This window comes from Dama dama, chromosome 23 (genome assembly GCF_033118175.1).
Source record: "Dama dama isolate Ldn47 chromosome 23, ASM3311817v1, whole genome shotgun sequence".
NCBI classification, from domain to species: Eukaryota; Metazoa; Chordata; class Mammalia; order Artiodactyla; family Cervidae; genus Dama; species Dama dama.
This window is the reverse complement of record NC_083703.1, coordinates 58,159,462-58,173,858: the sequence shown is the minus strand read 5'-3', so window position 1 is coordinate 58,173,858 and position 14,397 is coordinate 58,159,462. Positions and strand designations below refer to the sequence as shown.

Here is a 14,397-nt window from a genome sequence, read left to right as displayed (position 1 = left end):
GTGCAAGGGCTGCGTCTCCCTCTACTTCTTTCTCCTCAGGTACTTTCCTTAGTTGAGGCACCTGAGGGAGACCCGAGGACTAAGAAGGGTTCTGGCTCCTCCTGTCTGCTCTCAGTGTCACCTGAGAAGTGTAGCCACCCTTCACCTTGGCAGCAGTCCACAGCTTTCTGGGGGGTTAGCCCAGAGGCAGCCTCATTGCATCCCCTCAGGGGCCTGGGCACTGGCCAGTCTGCACTCCTTCCTCAGAAATCTGCTCCTATCTGGGACATCTGTGGTGGTCCAGTGGCTGAGACTCTGAACTCCCAATGCAGAAGGGCCTGGGTTCGATCCCTTGTCAGGCAACTAGATCCCACATGCAGCATTTAAGATTTCACGTGCTACAAGTAAGACCCAGCACGGACAAATAAGTAAATATTTTTTTAAAAAGGAAGAAGAATTCTGCTCCTACCTGAATGAAGTCCCTCTTCTGAGCTCCTGGGTCCTAATGACCCAGGTTGGACCTAATGAGGTTAGGTTGGACCCTAATGACCAACATCAAAATCCCTGATATATTGCCTGTGTCCCCTGCTCCCCTACCCACAAGACACCTTGGTGTCTTCATCTTCTTGCTTTTACAGTTCCCCATTACCCCCATTAACCATTTCTTCATGCTAAGTTATCTTTGTCAAAATAACTGGTGTAATTTCTGCTTTCCTGGCTGGACCTGGACTAGTAGAAGACTTAGTACCAAGAGTGATCCCAGGAGATGGACCCTCAAAGACAGGATGCAGAGTCTGACTAGTCCACATCCTCATGCCTGACTGAGGTGTCTACGGGGCGTGGAATAGAGGCAGGGGCATGCTGGGCTCAGACTAGCTCGCAGGAACCAATATTGCACTCCTCTTTTAATTCTGTGTTCAGCAATGACCACTGGGTTGCTTAAAATTAGTCATGGTGTGAGTGTTTGCACCACAGAAATCTGCAAAAACTATAGCTCAGAGTTACTTTTACCCCAGAGTCAGTTTAGCATTGAGCACGGGTTATAAGTAATCTACAGGTGTATGCAGTGGCACCGACACTACTTGCCTTTGCATCTGCCTCCAAGGGTGACGTAGGACCCACAACCACAAGGAGAGTCCCGTGGCCACTGCCCTGATGTCACGGGTTATAAGTAATCTACAGGTGTATGCAGTGGCACCAACACTACTTGCCTTTGCATCTGCCTCCAAGGGTGACGTAGGACCCACAACCACAAGGAGAGTCCCGTGGCCACTGCCCTGATGTCACAGTGATGACCCCGGGACTGTGGGGTAGTAGTTGTGTCTGAGTTCCCTGGAGCTATTATGGAAAGAAAATGACAAGCTCTCTAAACATTCAGTTAAGTCCCAGTGGGAAAGCCAGAGGGATTCCATGGAGTCCTAAAATAATCCTTTCTTTCTTGCAGCTACAGGTTTTTGACCTTGCTGAAAACCATACCCCAAATTGGTTCTTCCCAGGTGGCACAAGTGGTAAAGAACCTGCCTGCCAATGCAGGAGATAAAAGAGACTCGTGTTCAATCCATGGGTTGGGAAGATCCCCTGGAGGAAGGCAGGGCAATGCACTCCAGTATTCTTGCCTGGAGAATACCACGGACAGAAGAGCCTGGCAGGTTACAGTCCACGTGGTCGCAAAGAGTTGGACACAATTGAAGTGACTTAGCATACAGGCTTACCCCAAACTTAATTGGTTAGGTTGCAGAATTACAACATAAAGAGAATCCATTGATTTTCCAGAATCTCAAGAAGTCCATTCAAATGTTTATCTGGCTGAGAGATGACCAGAAGCACAGATGTACACTGACCTGTCGGTAGTGGGCGGCTAGGAACAGATACAGCAGAACCGAATTTCATGGGAAGAAGGTGTGGGAAGGGGTTAGGGGATGCCACCTGGGATGGGCACAATGTGAAGGCGTTCACAGTGTCCCTTGTGAATGCCCACCAAGGGCATCTGTGACTCAGTAATAATCCAGTGGACAGGGTGATGCATTCTGGGCCCCTCTACCATTGCTTATATGCTGAGTTTATTTTAAAGTGCATGTGGAGGCAGGTGTAGAAGCTTCGCATGGGCCCAAGAACATGGACTTACCCCCATCAGGATGACCTGGCCACTGCCACTGCCTAAAGTGACAACAGTGGAGACCAACATCAAAATCCCTCAATGGGGTGGGGTGTGGCTGGAACCAATGGTAGAGACCTGCCTGTGTGATCCTTAGTTATGTAAAGGAACTCAGCAACCAGGGAAGCCCAAATAGAACGTAGAGGCTTTAAAAAATAACTGCAATGAAAAACTCCTGGAATAGGTTTATCTGCAGCCTCAGGGACAATTACAGACTGAAAGATCTGAAGACATACCCACAATATGTGATACAGAGAAGAGAGATGAAGCCCTGACAGAGAGGCAAGGAGAGAGGGAGAATGGTGTGAGAAGGTCTAATGAATGGGTTTTATTTGTAACTCACTACACAGTTTTATGTATCGGTATGTTATTAATAAACACAATGAAACAAAATTTTCATGAAAATATACCATGCACTCTGATATTTTCTGTTCATTTTCTCTCTCAGTGCTGGTAACAACCTACTAAATTGATTTTATAAGTCACCTTTGGGAAACAACCTACAGCTTGAAAAATCTAGGTTGAATAAACTACTAGTCAGATATCTAGGAGAAAAGAGTGGGAGGATGGAGCTAAGGTAACATTTAAAAGAGATAACTATTAGGACTTCTCTGGTGATCCACTGGCTAAAACTCCATAGTAGCAGGGGACCTGGGTTTGATCCCTGGTCAGGGAACTAGATCCCACATGTGTGCTATAACTAAGCCCCAATGCAGCCAATAAACAAATAATTTTTTTTTTTTTAAAGAGAGGGTGTTATTTATTGGGTATGGAGTTGCAATATGAAAGAGTTCTGGAGATGGATAGTGGTCATGGTTGCACAACAGTGTAAGTGTATTCAATATTACTGAGCTGTACACTTAAAATGATTAAGATGGTAAATCATACGTGTATTTTACAACAATTTTTAAAAATTTCAAAATGCTGAGAATTTTCCAGAATGATGAAAGATTCCAGTCAACAATTTGAGAAACTCTTGAGTATTCAAACAGGATAAATGCTACAGACTGAAGGACTGAGGCTGAAGCTAAAACTCCAATACTTTGGCCATCTGATGCGAAGAGCTGACTCATTGGAAAAGACCCTGATGCTGGGAAAGATTGAGGGCAGGAGGAGAAGGGGATGACAGAGGATGAGATGGTTGGATGGCATCACTGACTCAATGGACATGGGTTTGGGTGGACTCTGGGAGTTGGTGATGGACAGGGAGGCCGGGCGTGCTGTAGTCCATGGGGTCGCAAAGACTCGGACACAACTGAGCGCCTGAACTGAACTGAACTGAGCATTTGTATCCTCTGCAAAATCCGTATGCCAAAATCCAATTCCTGAATGATAGTATTAGGAGATGGGGTCTTTGGGGGTGATAAGCTCACTTGTGGGGAAACCTCATGAATAGGATTAGTGCCCTTATAAAAATGACTCCAGAGAGCAGGAAAACAGCTGACTATGAACCAGAAAGTGGGCTCTTGCCTGGCACAGAATGTACTGGTGCTTCGATCTTGAATTTTCCAGGTCCCAGGACTGTGAGAAATAAATGCTGTTATCTAAGCCATCCAGTCTATATGGTATTTTGCTAAAGCAGCTTGAATGAGCTAAGACAAATAAATTAGAAGATACATTGTGATAAAACTGCAGAACCCCACGACAATGGGAAGAAACAGAACATTTCTGAAGGAATAATGAGGAGATTGTCATCTGAAATCTCAGCAGTAACAATGGGAGCTGGAAGTCAGTGGTGGCATCCTACAGCTCTGAGAGAAAACCATTGTCCCTCTAGTAAACCAGCCAAAATATCTTGCAAGACCAGGAGAAAAATAAAGTCAATTTTAGAAGAACAAAATCCAACAGTATTTGCTGCAACAAACTTCCTGAAATAGAATTTAAAGATTCAGGCATGAGGAAAGTGATACTGATTGTAAATTCTGAGAGGCAAGAAGAAAAGATGAGCAAAGAAATTGGTAACTGTGTGGTTGAGTCCAAATTAATATTGACTGTATAAAATAACTTAGTAATAGTTCACAGGGTGAAAAAGGAAAAGATTAAACTTAAAATATACTATAATTAAGGCATATAATTTAGAGGATGGGCTATTAAAGTACACTTAAGTCCTTTTATTTTCAGGGAGCAAAGTAATCACTGAAACAGCATAGAGTATATAAGACGAAGAAAAGTGGAATGAGAAAAAAATTAGCTCTAAAGATGCAAAAAGGAAAGGAAAAAGAAAAAACAAATGTGACCAACAGAAGGCACAAAATAAGATGGTAGAAATATATTCATATATATCATAAATATAATAAGTATAAATGGACCAAATGCTGTAGTTAAAAGACAAAGATTATCTTTAAAAAACCCTTTTTTTTAATTACGAAAAATTTCAAATTGGAAAGTGCAAAGAATAGTACAAAGAATCCCTACATGTCTGTCATGTAGAGTCAATGTTAGCTATTTGCTGTTTTCATTTATATATGAAAAGGAGACTATTAATAACACATATTTCAGGTAGTACATACTACATAATGAAGTAAAATTTAAATGTTAATAATGAGATAATGAGGTAGAGTGTTCATCTTAAAAGCAAACAGAAATAGGTTCTCAGTAATTTTTAAAAGTGTATTTGTTTGTGTAGGTGGTTATTTATTCAAAGGCTGTCTCATCTATGGCCTCTAGTGAGAAGTAAGAACCAGGTAAATTTTTCTGATCATTGTATTTCTAAATATTTGCTGCATTTAGCAGTACAGGATTCAGCACAGTGCTTGTTACATAGTAAACATTTAAAGTAGAGTAGCTTTTATTTATTATAATCGATGCTGTTGTTATCCGAAGCGTTCAGCAGAGTGGCACAAAATAAGCAAGCAATAATTGGTAGCTTACTAAATTTATATTTATTGCTTACCACACGTCACCGTGCCTAACACACATCATTCACTCGCAAACATCATGTTTATAATAAGAATAAATCGTACTTTCATTATTATTCAAAATCTCTAAGTGCCTGGAACATTAGCAAGGAGAAGTGGAAGTTGATTTTTATTAATTATTGACTAAAGCACTTAACACAAAGTCTGCCTCCCATGGGCCCTGACTAAATAAATAATCTTCACGATGATAGTCCTCAATTCTGGGTGTCCCGGACCCGCCCCTCCCCCGGACCTGGGCGACGCCCCGCCCCCTGCCGCCCGGCAGCCCCGCCCCCGCGGCCACCGCCGCGCCTGCGCACTGCTCGGCAGGGGCTCGCGCGCCGGGTTAAGGCGGCCGGCCTGCTGCGTGTGTGCGTGCGTGCGTCGGCGCGTCGGTGCGTGCGTGCGTGCCGTACGCTCGCTGGGCACCGCGGCCTCACCCTCGCCCTCCGCCCCTGCGCCTGCACCGCGTAGGCCGTCCCCCCCCCCCGCGCGCAACCCATAGGCGACCCCCGCCCGCGTCCCGGTAGGCCCCCCCTTTCCAAATTTAAAGGGGGCGCAGCATTCACGCGTTCCGCCCCAGGTGACCTCTCAGGGGTCTCCCCGCCCGAGCTGCCCCGCCGCCGAGGAACATGGCGAAGGTGGAGCAGGTCCTGAGCCTCGAGCCGCAGCACGAGCTCAAATTCCGAGGTAAGCCCGGAGGCCCGCCATCTTCGGCCGCGGGCCGGGCCCGCCGCCCCGCGCTCCCTCCCGCGCTCCGGAGGGCCCGGCGGCGCGGCGGTGACGTCGGCCCCCCGGCCGCGGCCCCCGCCCCGCCCCCGTCCGACGGCGAGCCCGCCCGCGCCCCCTCCCCGGCCCCGAGGGTCCGGTGCTGGAGTCCAGGGCCTGCTCCTCCACAGCCTCCCGCGCCTCGCCCACCGGACACTCGCACAGTTGTCGCTGTGACCCTTCCTGTCCGGTCTGCGGCCTCCGCCCAGAGTGTGGGCCCCGGCGACCGCCTGTCCCCGGAAGGCTCAGGTCCTAGGTCAGAGGTCGCCTCCCCGGGAGGCCCGCTCCAACCCGCCACCCTGCCCGGGACATCTGCGGCCACCCCCTGTCGCATCACTCCTCCTGGCAGCTCGGCAACTTAGGCAACTTAGCCCTGCGTGCGAGGACCACTTTACGCACTTGTGTACTGTGTCTCCTCCACATTGGGAGGGAAGCTCCATGAGGACAGGACCTGGTCACGTCTCTGCTTTATTCCCCGCACACCTTAGGGCCCTGATAAGTACCTGTTGAGTAAGTGAATGAAAGGAACCTCCTCAGACGTTCCAACGGGACGGGACCCAACTTTCCTTCTCCTGCCTTTCTTGTGCCCGTGGCTCACGCCTGTGCAGCCGTGGTTGGCAGGGGGAGCGGGGAGGGCTGTCAGATCTTCCTCCTCCCCACCCAGAAGAGCCTGGAAGCGGAGTCCTAAGAAGCCCAGGAGGCCACCTATAAGTTTGTGGCGAGCCCAAGCCCCTTGTAATGTGTGCCTTCATCTTTAGTTATTATTCCCTACTTTCTCCACCAGAATACACTGCTAAGGGACAAGAAGGTCTTCATCTGATTTGACCATTCCTTCTTTCCAAATGTACTGAGTGACTGTGTAGCAGACATTTGATTGGCACTTGAGAGAGGTGAATGGACAAGACAGACAGGACCCTGGCTTTCTTAAAGATTACCTTCTAGTGAAGGGTGGCAAGCCAGTACACCAGAGTATTTCAGGAGGGACTAACACAGGTTGGCATGATGCAAGCATGGTTTCCATTGAACGGCCAGGTCACTGCAGTGTCACCAACACTTGGCCCAGAGTAGCTCCTCAGTAAATGTTTGTGGCATTGAGATGCCTGCTGGCTACACACACCCCACTTTAAATGTAAGGCAGGAGGTTGTGTGGGTAATTTACCCAGAGTCACCCAGCTGGCAAATGGCACATTGGAACCCAGACTACAGAGCTCACGCTCTTTTAACAGTTAGGCTTTTTGATCCCTGGGCAGTCTTCCACTGTGGTGGCTTGTCACTTTGCCTCCCAGGTTAACAGTCTCAGGTTGTCACATTTGGAAGTGACTCCAGATGTATAAACAGTGGAAGGTTTTCCAGTTCAAACAAACACAGACCACAAAACCGTGATGTGGATTATAATTCCATGGCAGTAGTTTAAGCTCAGGCCTTTTGGAGGAGCCAGGCTGAGAAAGGAATCTGGTAACTCAAGTGAATGTGGAAGGTGATGGTTTCCACTTGAGTTGTTTGAATTCTCTACCCTGGAAGCCTGGCTTAACTCCTCCCGGAAGTTGGCATGTCCATTCTTTGAGTCCACAGGCATTTACCCAGTGCCTGCTCCATGTGACAGGTAACAGGAGAAGATGAGTCACATCACATAGATGCCCCCATTCTCCCTCAACCCCCCACCCCAGAACTTAGATCTTGGGAAGAGAGCTGACAACAGAATCAGCCAGAACAGTGCCGTGATACAAGGCAATCCAGATTGCTCCAAGATGAACACCTGAAGAAGGTGTCATTTGACCTGAGTTCAAAGGTCAGATGGAAGTGGGTGAAAGGGAAAGGAGTGGGGAGTGTGTCAGTTGGAGGAAATTGCAGGTACAGAGGCACAAAGGCTGAGACTATTGGGCTCCTTTGGGATGCTATTAGTATATCTGAATGACTAGGGCACAGAGTCTTTGTTGGGGTCACGAGGCAGCAGAGTCTATGAGGCAGGCTGGTTGACAGGAGTCATATCTTCCAAGGCCTCTGTGAACAGACACAGCCTGTGTCCAAGTTCAGATTGTGTTGTGTCTCCTCAGCTAGTTCTCCCTGATTAACCCCACCTCTCCCTGCAACCTTAACCACACTCTTGTACATACACTCTCCTCAGTTCTTGTCCCAGCTCTTTTACTTAGTGATGTTTGAGCTTAGGCTGGCCACTTTGCTCGCCAAAACCTGGGATTACTCTTTTCTCCATGGGAGTGGTGCTCATATCTACCTTGCTTCCTGTAGAAAGTTTGGTTGAGATTATGGCTGTTCAGCTGCTTCGTAAATGTGCAGTATTGTACAGAGATTGGTTGTATTTTACACAACTGGTTTCATCATTTCAATTTCTTTACCTGAATGATGTGGCAAAGAGGAGTGATCTCTCAGCCTAGGGTTGGCCAGAGTAATGATGGCCAAAGTCGCTGGATGTGTTTGCTGGGGAAATGATCCAGGAAAGTCCTGGTATCAGATTGTTGAGGGCTGTTGGCTTGTGGCTTCAGAAAAGGCATTTGCAGTCTTCAGTAAACCACTTTCATGATTTGTTTGTGGGTTGGTTTTAAACCGAGTGCTAAAATCATGAAGTGAGGTTCAATACCCAGTTTTGCTGTATAGAGAGCATTCATTTCAGGATGAGAACTGGCTCATTTAACTGGTATCTTCCAGGTTACTTGGAATGATGATTCTGACTTCAGACAGTTCACTTAGATGAATCAAACTTGTAAGCTAACTTTACATAAGAAGATATAATTAAAATGTCTGTCATCTAGAGGAAAAAAACCAGTCATCTTTTAAGTGTAGCCTAAGATGGTATAGGGTTGTACATGTTGGATTGTTTTTCATCTTGGACATTTTGTGTGATTATGTTGAAGTTAAGGATGTTACAGAAGAGAAGAGGACACTGCCTTGCAGGACCTTGTTCAGTCTTACAGAAAGCGCTGAGCTGCATTATGGCTCAGTGTCAGAAGGAGAAGGCTCCCGGCCTCCCAAAAGAAGCACGATGCCGTGATGCTTGCCATGGTGGAATAGTAGGATCTCTTTGGATTAGAGTCACCCTTCTGAAAGAGTTAAAGGCTTTTAAAACCTGTGAAAAGTGTGCTTTGCATTGTTGCTCTTTCTGTTGCTCTTCCTTCAAGGCCAAATCCTTGACTTTCTCTCTCTGAGGTTCCAGTTGTTGCCCAGCTCAGTGAGGGTTTTCTGAAAGAGTCAACTTTTAGGGCGTTTCGTATCTCTTTTCTTTCTCCTCTCCCTTCCCTTCTATTGATTCCATCCATAGTTAAGTAGTATGTTGTATATTTTCTTGTTCGTTGCCCAGGACTCTTCCTCTTTCTTCACACCCTAGAGTCCTCTTCCATCTCATGATACTGTCACATGAGAAGGGTCTGTTGACTGTCCTCAGGAGCTGGTTAGTTAAGGTTTAAATCCACTGTGGATCCATTTACCTTTGCTTGGTTCTGTGACTGAACCAGTGACCTTCAGGAAACCTCAGGTAGTCCTGTTGTTGGTCAGTATGGATAACAGGTGGGGTAGCACCACTGGATTGTTGGTGCTTGATGACCACTTTGGGGAGGAAAGAGGAGCTTGGGTCAATGGGTTAGGGACCTCTCTTTGTCTGAGGAAAGTGCTTAGAATCTTTAGTTCACCCTCTTTAGTTAACTTGTAGCTGAAGATTGTTTAGGATGCTAAAAAATAGAAAACGTTGTAGATATTGTCTGTTTTATGCAGTAATTATCTTTCAGATGCTAATTACAGCATTAATTCTTTAGTTTTAGCTTAGCCCTGATTTCCTTAACATTTCATGATCACATAGAGCAGACTGTGTTTTACAGCACAACAAAATGTCAGCAGTGTGCTTAAGATTCTTTATGGTTGTGGTTTAAATCCATCCCGAATAGATTATGTTCGTTTATTTAATTATTAACCAGCTTGCTCATTAGAAGCAAGTGGCATTAAACTTACCAACCTTTAGTCAAACTGAAGTCTTCATGGATTGTGTTATTAACTCCTAAATTTTTGTTCCTGGGAGAAAAATGTGAACTAGAAGTTAACTTACTTTTACTCACTATTCTTTTCTTTACAGTTAACTCCTTGAGGAAAAAATGGATAGTTCTTGGCTGTGTGCTTATATTTGGAAAATGGTGATAGTTCCTTGTGTGTGGTTGTAATGTGAACATGGTTATCTTTATAATTACCTGGTAGGTCTGCATCCAAGTGTGGATTTATTAATAAAATAATTAGTCTGAATTGATGCTTATTAAAGAAATGAACTCTTAAACATTATTAACACTATCTTTTATTTATTAAAATTATATAGCATCTTTCCTTCCAGTGCTGAAGGCAAAATATGAGAACTTTGACCCAGCAATATTACCACTAAGTAGCTGAAAATTAGGGGAGGAATCGGGGGAATAAACTACATTGGTTATGCTCACACACGGCCCTTAGGCTTGATTTTTAGAACCCAAAACTTGAGTTTTTACATAAGGAATTATTTCCAAGATTGCTTCATAGATCTCCCATTTGTATTTGAAAAATTTGCCATCTGAAGGATGACCATGATTTGAAACAAATGAGTACAGCTTTCAGCACAAGAAAGAGGAACAAAAAGAGTGCTGAGTTCCGTTAGTCAAGACAAGGTTGCCATTGAATGTCTTTAGTAAAATAAAAGCCTTCTGCAGTTATTTTGCACTGGGATTGTGTTAAAAACAAAGTTGCTTTATGGTTTGCGGGCTTGTGCCCTCATTTTCTGTCATTTTAGGCCCCTCTCAGGCTGTCATCAGCATAGCATATCCAGGATTACTTTGGCCCTTGCCTGCTGGATGGGCTCATTCTTTGAAGTTTTTACCTGACAGACTTAGGCTGTTGGCTTTCCAAAAACATGAGTTGTTTAAAGAGCTTCATTATGCATGCAAAATTACTGAACTCAACAGTGATTTTAAGATTATTTTTTAAAATGCCAGTGTGTCAAAATAGTATCTCTAGAATATCTGTTTTTCAAAATGTTAAACTGTTGTTTTAACAAAAGCTGTTGATGTCTAGAAACAATGCCTTAATGTGCTTTTGGATCCCCCCTCTCCCCTCCTATCCCGGCCCCCCTGCCCCTGGCGTGGGGAGAAAAAAAAAATCCTTAAGAAAATGGCATCATCCCATGGGAAAAATCTTGTAGTGCTTTCTTTTAATATTTTAGCATTGATGGCACAAAATTCTAATAAAGGTATAGAAATACTTTCCTAGAGTTTTCCTTCATCCTTTCAGAAGGGTTATTATTACTTTTTGACTAGTAAGTTAACATTTCTTTTCACCTGTCAAGTAATGTCTTCAGTCAGGCTTCTTCTGGTTGTGTGTGTATGTGTGTGTGCCTGCACATGTGTGCGCAGGCCCGTGTGGGCACACCTTCTCACAGATAACTGATGTGCTTGAATTAGTATACAGTTGGCATTTCAATGTGGTCCTTCAGCCTTAACCTGTCTGGGAGGGGGTTGGGAAAATATATGTTTTGGAGGAGAGTGAGGTTGAGGCTATTGTGTGTTTTGGATTGTGCCTTTTGTGTGTGTGTTAGTCACTGAGTCGTTTCTGACTCTTTGTCTGACCCCATGGACTGTAGCCCACCAGGCTTCTCCTGTCCATGGAGTTCTGCAGGCAAGAATACTGGAGTGGGTAGCAGTTCCCTTCTCCAGGGGAGCTTCCCCCCTCAGGGATCAAACCCAGGTCTCCTGCATTGCAGGCAGATTCCTTACCATCTGAACCACTTTAAGACAGTGTAATGGCCCCCTGGGCCATTTACCTAGGTTTAAATTGCTTATGACCTTTCGGAACCAAGTTCCTTGGGCTGTCTTTAAAGGATGCCCAGAGAGTGGAGAGGAGCAGAAAACTAACCTGGCTGAGCTCGGAGCAGAGGGCCTGTTTGTAAGGGGCTAGTTCTGCACTTCCGCCACCAGTCCCCCGCAGCTACTTGGGTCCAGAATTTAAAGCAGTGGCCGTGGTGATGCTTCCATCCGTCATGCAGTATGAAAGGAAGGGGAAGGGAAGAATGAACCTTTCTAGAAGAGAAATGCTTGATTTCCAGAAGGTGGTCCACAAAGTCTGGGGACAATGGTAGAGGCTTTAGGTTCTTCATCTTGTTGTTTAATCTATAGCACAGTCCTGTGATATGAGTTACTCAGTGGTCAGGAGGCCTGCCCCTGGATGGGGCCACTAGGTAAAAAGTGCAGGGATTTAGCCCAGGTGTGTAGCGGCAAAGCCCATTTCTTTCACATCAACTCTGGAAAGAACTCGTGAACAGAGTTTCGTTTTGTGGGGAGGAAGGCAGAGAATTTTTAACCATTACAGGTGTCTTAGTAGCTGTCAGGATAATTTTTTAAGAATATTAGTTAATTAAGAGTTACTATTTGTGGAATTTTTAGGAGAGATTTCTTACAATACTTGTTTTAAAAAGTTCATACAGATGACTCCAAAGCATTCTTTGATTTACCTTGTGAATTTGCTTTTTTTTTGTGACAGAAACCGTTGGTGTTTAATGATTCTGTATGTTTAGAACACACTAACTTTCAAGTAATCTGCAAATCTGCTGTGGAGTCTTTGGAAGATAGGGTGAAACTTGTGTGAGGTAGAGATATCACAGGTTTTTGCAGATCTGTAAAGTGGGAATTTAGAGTTCAAAAGGGTGTTTATTAGGAATAGGAATGTCTCTAGAGGGGGAGGTGGCAACCCACTCCAGTATTCTTGCCTGGGAAATCCCATGGACAGAGGAGCCTGGCAGGCTGCAGTCCATGGAGTTGCAAAAGAGTCGGACACGACTTAGTGACTAAACAATACCATAACAGATTTATGTTTTACTATACTATAAAAGTATATATGATATTATGCACATAATAAAAAAAGATAAGAATGTCTGAAATGTGACCTTCATTGGTACTACCGTAAAGCTTACAAGTGGGGCTAAAATGATTAGCGATCTCTCAAATGCTGCAAGAGACTGACTCACAGTGAATATTAGAAGGTGCTCTTCCATTCTGTAGGGGGTGTACTTTGGGAAGTCTTCCTTCCCCGAATGATGTCAGCCACTCATAGGAATCATGAGATGTGCAGGGGTGTGGTGATTGTGTGCATAGTAGACAGTTGTCCAGTTGGGAATATTTGGAGTTTCTTCTTTTTCCATAGCTCAGGCTTTGAGGTGTTCTTCACGGACAGATGAGCCCCTCTTGTCGGATGGAATATAATGTGGTTGTGATTCAGGGTTGGTCTGGTTGCCACGTCCCAAAAAACTTCCTGTGGGCCAAGCCCTGGGGTGGGAGCTGGAGAGGTGTCCTGGCCCTGAAGTGTCCAGTCTTCTATAAGTGCTCACTTATTACTAAAACAGGACTAGGAAGTAGATAGTTAAGATTCTCAGGTTTGTAACCTGAATTAGATGTGGCTTTGAACCAAGATCTGTCTGACCGCAGAGCCCCTGTTCTTTATCATTACATTGACTGTGTTGCTCCTCTTAAAAAGTTAGTGGGAGTGTTGCTCAGGAGGAAGGTCCAGGACTTTCTTATTTATTACGTTGTTAGGAAGATGAAAGGAGGACTGGAAATAGGACAGGGGGAATTGAGAAAGAGCTCTGAAAGACAAATGAAATATAAAAATGAAGGAAAAGTGCTTAATTGTCATTGTAATCTAGTAATGGCTTCCTTGTCACTGCTTCCATGAAGTGCAGTGTTGTTTTGACTGTTAGAGTGACTGATTAAAAAATAAATAATTGTACTAATTCTGTTTCCCCTAAGAACTTTTCATCCTAACTCAGTGACGTCTGATTGTGTCATTTTTTTATTAATGTTGAAAATTACGTGCTAATACTGTCACTGTACCTTCCCTTCTACCATCACTCTTCCCATGTCCTCTGTTGCCTCAGTACTTGTCATCACAAACAATATAGGCTAATTGGGTACTGTTTTGCCTTTTAGTCACATCACTCAACATTTATAGTATAATGGGGAAAGGGAAGGAAAGGACCAGTACCTAGGTCAGTTTTCTGTGCTTCTCCACTGTCTCAGCACTCCCCAGCCTTTAGAGTCCTAAATGTTCCAAGCCCCATCACCAGCACTTCACATCTAGGAAGACAGCCAGGATTATCATCCTCTGCGTTTCAGTGATGAGAGAAGCTGGACTGGCACTTGGCGGAATGCAGAACTTGCACCTCCGGCTTTCAGCCCCTGAAGCTTGTGTGCTTTATATTACAAAGGGCGGCTTGTGTTCCTGCCTTCGCTGTCACTCCCCACCCAGCTTTGATCCCCTTTCCTGTTGGATGAGGAAGCTTGACCCCGAGGCCGCTTGGAGTTCCTTCCAGCTCCAGTCTTGAGAACATGCTATTTAAATTTATTTTAGTTGAAGAAGAAAGATGGAAAGCCCCCTGAGGGCAGAAGCTGGTGTTTGTATTTCTCTTAGTACCGACCAGTGCTTTGCACTAGTGGGCTGTCAGATCTTTAATTAATGAGCCTTCTTGTTCCTATTGAAAAGGTCAATCCCACTTCTGGGCATACACACTGAGGAAACCAGATCTGAAAGAGACACGTGCACCCCAATGTTCATAGCAGCACTGTTTATAATAGCCAGGACATGGAA

The 14,397-nt window shown here is 44.9% G+C and overlaps 1 protein-coding gene across 2 annotated transcripts in view; it reads left to right on the top strand.

The window, feature by feature from the left end:
- Nucleotides 1-5,498: 5,498 nt before the first annotated feature.
- Nucleotides 5,499-14,397, top strand: part of VAPB (VAMP associated protein B and C) — a 47,666-nt gene continuing 38,767 nt past the window's right edge. Inside the window, exon 1 of one of the 2 annotated variants that reach the window (XM_061126933.1) lies at nt 5,499-5,721. In XM_061126933.1, the coding sequence (XP_060982916.1) occupies nt 5,664-5,721 (58 nt within the window). In that variant the 5' untranslated portion in view covers nt 5,499-5,663. The remainder of the gene's footprint in view (nt 5,722-14,397) is intronic. The other variant, XM_061126932.1, reaches the window with a different exon arrangement.